At 39.0% G+C, this 6,204-nt stretch overlaps 1 protein-coding gene across 1 annotated transcript in view; it reads right to left on the reverse strand.

Moving 5' to 3' along the window:
• The window catches only part of LOC107714885 (neurexin-2-like), a 368,434-nt gene that overhangs the window by 18,760 nt on the left and 343,470 nt on the right, over positions 1-6,204 (reverse strand). Inside the window, exon 17 of the mRNA XM_016520877.1 lies at positions 3,881-3,970. Within this exon, the coding sequence (XP_016376363.1) occupies positions 3,881-3,970 (90 nt within the window). The remainder of the gene's footprint in view (positions 1-3,880; positions 3,971-6,204) is intronic.

Genomic DNA, 6,204 nt, shown 5'->3' on the forward strand with positions numbered 1-6,204 from the left:
ATATATATATATATTTGTGTGTGTGTGTGTGTGTTTGTGTGTGTGCATCTGATCTGTGATGGACTTCACTGTAGCTGTGACACAAACACAAACCAAAACTGACTTTCATTAACACGGAGAAGTTTTCATCCATCACCTCTGTCAGGATGAAGAGAGAGTCCGGTGAGAATCTCACGTGTTTCTGCAGGAGTCTGTGTGGAAACCCACAAGCTTTTCTCCAAGATTCTCTGTTGTCTAATAGAAAAGCCTGTGTTTCTTCTCTCTGGAGTCATTTAAAAGTGAGAAAGTGTTCAAACAGAGCCCAAGCTCAGTGATTTAGTAGCGGCGCCGGGCGCGCTTCTGCTGTAAAACAAATGTGTTCAGCGCTCGCATTTCCTCGCCGAGGTCTTTCTTCAGGAACCTAAATAAACAGCACAAAAGAAATCAATGCGCTGTGGTTATTTGTAATCTCTGACTGTGTCTCTCGCAGCGGCGTCGGCTCTACAATAAAAAACGGGAGATGGAGGAGCGTCGGATACAGGAGAAGAGGAAATGATGGAAAGTCATAGGGGACGTTTAGAGCGTGATGAACGCCAGCGAGAGGACGAGGGAGAAAAACCGAGGCTCTGAACGGCTTCTGCTGGAATTGAGCTGTTAAACCCTTTTTTTCCTCTTCATTGAGCTGTGGAGGTGCTGCCATCCTGAATTTATAACACTGACACCATCGCCGCTCGAGAATGCTCTGTCTGATCTAACTCAACGTCAGATGAGAGAGAGAGAGTCGTTCTCACACATTCACTTGCCTTTTCCACATGAATCCTGGAATACTGTGACGGACCCGGTGCAGTCTGGACTGTCCTCATTACCCTCTCCAGTCCACATCAAACTCATTCACAACTCATTTTATAATGATCATTGTCATCATAATCATTTCTATAATGTTATACAGACATATTCAGGACTTTAATTGTTTTTTGTTTTAAAACAAGACACTACAGGTGAATACGGGGGAAAAAAAAACTAATAGATATCACCATACTTCCCCCAGTTAAAGAATCACAGTATATTAAAACAACTGCTTTTGTATTACAAGTTTTATCAAATATTATGTTTAAAATATGTTAAATATGCACTAATTTGCAGAAATGTCCAGAACAGAAATCTAAAGTCCGGTTCATAATTCTTGTTCAATTTTGTTGACATATTAGAGCTAAAGGTTTTTACTGAGGGGATTTTATATTTTTCTTTTTATCACTCCATAAATCAGAAAATACTGTTAACAGACAGAAAAAATACATTTTCGCCATGTTTTTTAGGAATAAAATGTTATAAAAACTCATGTGAATGATATATCAACAAACCCCACAGTAAAATCCTTCAGAATGTAGAGAGGAATACAACTGCTAAGTTTGGTGTCTGTAAGTGCTGCTGAAGTGGAGATAAAACTTTTAAAGGTATGGATTGTAATTGAAATATACAGATGCAAATAGATAAAGTGTAATGAAATAAACAATTAGATGTGTAATTTGGGTGTTTTCTTTCCACTAAATTCACTAAATTTCACGGAATTAAAGTTGCCTAAAATATCAAAACTAAACAAAAAATAATAATAATAATAATTTTAAAAAAACAATAGTTTTGCCTGTAGCATTTTGCCTTAATTTAACATTTTCCTGCATGATTATGGGGACTAGTAAAAATTATTTATTTCTTTAGAATAACGTCACTGATGGTTCATCCTAAGTAAGAGCAGGAATTAATGACTGATCTTGAGTTCATAGTCCAAACTGCACTCGCAGACAAACACATGACGCTTCACACAGTAAATCAACACATCATTGCTTCATCATTGACTGTCAGACGTGTAAATGTTAAAGGGACCGTATTCTCTCTGCAAATGCTACAGAACAATGAGCAGAGCGTTTGCTCATGAATCACAAATATTGTTCAGTGTTTAACCCTCTGAGTTTCATTCAAGCGTTACATGCGGGTTAGTTTGCGTTCTGTTTAGACGGTTCATCTGCTTTGACTAATTCTTCATCAGATATGCGTTCATTCAGTTATGTGAGTTTAGAAACAGGTTTATGACTGAGGGCTTCAACTTAATCTAATCCAATGAAAACTAAATCCTGCCGGCTGAAGAGGAGAAGAGCGGCGGCCCTCAGGGTTTAGAAGAACGGTTGGTTAAATTCTGCTTAAACTTTACGTTTTCCCTGTCGGTTAACACTCAAACTCCTTTAACCCTTTGAGTTGACAGACTGTCCTCTAATCTGATATTCTTACTCACGTCGGCCACTTCCAGCTCTATTACAGAAAGGGACAGGTTAACCTTAAGATCTACTGACAGCATCCTGTCAGCAGTTTTATTATATCAATATAAATGTCTGTTTTATATTTCCTCATGAAACTTTATGAACTTTTGCCCACACTGCAGAAAGTGAAGTTCTTCCTGAGTGTTTTTGTCTTGTTTTTCAGCACAAACATCAAAGCATCCTTAAATCAAGATACATTTACTGAGGATCTAAAATGGCAGAAGATAAGAAGTCTTATTTTCTGAGAAATTGATCCAAATTAAAAACAAGCAGCTGGCAATGACGTCAAAAAACACAGGTTGTCCCTTTGAATTAAGTTTATTTTTTAAACTCATTTGGCAGATATTTTTGGTAACTTTGAACAGTTTCTGAGAAAACAAGACCTCTGTCATTTAGCATCTCAAGTAAATGTATCTTGATTGGCTGAATCACTGATTAGTGGCTTCTATGATTCATGATCGATTTCAGTAAGTTGTTCTGTTTCTGATGTTTCATCATGTTTATTTGCTGCTGTAACTAGTAGTAAAGAGCAAGAGAGGATCAGTGATCTGTCGCCACACATTAAAGAGCCACAAAACATCCTTTATTGTTTGAATTTAGTGATAATACTGACAGAATTTGTAAGCTGAGACTTTGTTTCTTGTTAAAAGTAACAAAACATAAAGATTATTGGTGCTCTACAAATAATGTTTAGTGAAGGTCTGCTCATGCATCAACTGAAAACAGCAGACTAAAATATCTCAGCTCATGAAAATGATCTATTATTTTGGCCAAAACTAGAAATGTTCCTTGATTTAAAAATGTCTAGAGGTTTGTGCTGTAAAGCAAGACAAAAATACAGAGGAAGAACATCACTTTCAGCAGTAAATAAGACACATGGCATCAGTTTCAGCAGTAGGCTGGAACTTTTAAATAGTTCAAATTGCCCACATGTTGTATTCTTTCATGCTGCATCAAAATTGATTCTTGCATCAAAATCCAACAAAATACCTGTGTGCAACAGAAAGATGTGCTAATCAAAGCTAAAAGAACTACTGTACTGGAGCTTTTGCCGGAAGTGAATTACCAGGAAACTCATATGAGACAGTTAGTTAAGACCTTCTGGACTCAAAGGGTTAAAGTTGGAATCAATTTAGAACAACGAGAGCGAAGATGAAACAGAGGCACTGAAATAGAGTCCCTTTAACTGTGCAGTTTAGATTGTTTGAACTGTTGTGAATCAGTTTCTGCTCGATAGGACGTTTCACAACAGTAAACAGCTGTGCGTGTTGTTGGGAGATTAAGGGAGGGTTATGTGGGGGTTATTGGTAAGGTTAATACTCTGGAGAAGTGCAGTCCCATCGTCAGATGACAGGTCTGAAGAGTGCAGCGTTCTGATTAGTCTGAGTATTTCACAAATGTAATGCACACTTCTTCAGGTGCAAACTACGAATGAAGAGTAGTAAGACACTAAAAATTTAGCTTTCTCCTCATTCTAAATCTCGCTTCTGCTTTTCGCATGCTCGCCGTGGGCCTGCACTTCATCCAGAGATGTGTTTAGCGTGATTAGACAGACCGTTCGTTAGTGGGGTTTGGTGCTGTTTAATTACCTTTGTCGAGTAGCCACTCGTCAACTACCCGACCGAGTCGGTACGGGATTCTTTGCCTAGCAATAGCCAGCCGTTCACTATCAAAGACCCCTTTGAAGAACAAACAAATTCAACAGGTTACAATCTGGAAGGTCAAAGGTTAAAGATTAGAGGTTAGAGAGAACGCCTTTAAAATCAGATTTAACACCCTCAAGGCTTTAAACATGGTTTGGAGGTTAGAAAGTCAAGCAAGCTCTGGTTACCATGTGTTTTAAACATGAGTTAAGCATATTTATGAGTCATTTTAGAGGTTGAATGTTACTTCTGGATAATTACAGTGCATTAAAGTGTCTTTGTGAACGTGGAAAAGCAACCATCGTCGTTCTCATTAAAAATGCATAAGAACATTTCCATATCAGCGTACTGGATCAACAAACAGTCCTGCTGAACATCAAACAGCGAGACTCCAGGAAGACGTTTTCTGTATGGGGTCAACTGATCAAACGTTCTTGAGCGCTGTGATTCACAGCATCACATCGAACCTGTTTCACTTGTAGATACATGAGGACCTAAACATGCATCGAGAGAGAAAACCACAGCGATACGTCTGCCTGCATCGCAGCGGAGATCAACCACCCCTCGTTCTCTCTCTGAGTGAGAGTTGGCGTCATAGTGAAATCAAACTTGTCAGTTCTTTCATTAGCTGCAGCCATCTTTCCTCTCTCTCTTTAATGAAGTCACTCGTAGCAGAGCGACTGCCTCTTAATTGCTCCTGCAGCTCGACTGCAAATGATCTAATCAAAATCCCCGCATGCATCCCTACCCAGCGTTCGCTTACAGCACCTCTGCTTTATTAGCCAGATCAAATAAGCCTGGATCGAATGTAAATACATTGAGCATTGAGGAATGGATCCGTCAGCTGGTTCTGCTTCAACATCCCGATTCTACACTGAGCATCAGCGCTGGACCACACAGGCTCGTCTCGCTCCTCAAACACCGAAACACATTAATATGATCACGTATGTGTGTGTTTATGGGCTCTGACGGCGGCTATCAGATGGTTTCTTTCAGGGGTGTAAAATACGTTTTACTTGAATACTGTACATACATATTATTTTGGCCAATTTGTACTTCACTCAATTGCAATTTAAACTGTATACTTGTAGTTTCACTTAGAACAAAACCAAACTTAGCAGTTTTATTCATCTCTATATTCTGAAGGTTTTTACATAGGGGTTTGTTCATATATCATTCACACTGGTTTATATCAAGCATTTTATTTCTAAAAATGTGATTTTTTTTCTGTCTGTTGAGAGTCTTTTTCTGAGTTTTCTGATTTATATAGTCATAAATAGAGAAATCCTAAATCCCCTCTGAAAAAAAAAACCTTTAACTCCAATATGTCAAACAAATCTATCAAGAATTATGAGCCTGACTTTATCCAGTGTTTAGAATAATGTTCTGAAATGAATGCTTATTGGTGCATTTTTAACCACAACATTTCAGAAAACGTAATACAGTAATACAGAATGAACTGTGATTAATGAAATGGGGAAGTATTGTGAAAGCTATTTGTTGGTAAAACACTTGTTACTCTTTGTAGATTACTTCTGCTGTTGTACCACTTGAGTACAATTTCAAGTTGTACTTCTTTACTTTCACTCAAGCCTGTTTTTGGCAATATACAGTACTTGTACATGTAAGTGCGTACTGAGAATTTCTCTCCCTACTTTCACTTCTGTCATTTATTTTCACTGGTCTAATTTTTACACCCCTGGTTTCTGTTATATTTGAGATCGGTGTGAGTCTGAGCGAGTGTTTGTGAGGGAGAAACAGCCTCACAGCATTTATATGAAACACATCAGAGGCGTTTTATTCTCCCGTTTCACAAGAGTCTTATCTTGGAAAGTGAAATCCTCATTTTGTGCGGAGGAAACACTTTGCTCTTTATCAGCGGTGTCATTTCAAATGCAACAGCTCGTCTTTGTGTTACTGGAAATACAGGTCTGATTGTGACGGTGATGTGATGAAGGCAGAGATCTCACGCTGAGCTCCTCATGAGATTCTCTCACACTGACACACAGCAAACACAGTCCTCACACTGACCACATCCATCATACAACATCCCCAACCGCATACTAAACCACCATCACCACCAGCCGCTCTGCTGTTACACACCGCACACACACACACGCACGCACGCACGCACACACACACAGACACAGACACACACACACACACACACTCACACTCTCTCACACACACACACACACACACACAGAAACACACACACACACACTCACACTCACTCACACACTCACGCTCACACTCTCACACACACACAC

The sequence above is a fragment of the Sinocyclocheilus rhinocerous genome, unplaced genomic scaffold, assembly GCF_001515625.1.
Source record: "Sinocyclocheilus rhinocerous isolate Xijiao unplaced genomic scaffold, SAMN03320098_v1.1 scaffold1892, whole genome shotgun sequence".
Classification (NCBI taxonomy): domain Eukaryota; kingdom Metazoa; phylum Chordata; class Actinopteri; order Cypriniformes; family Cyprinidae; genus Sinocyclocheilus; species Sinocyclocheilus rhinocerous.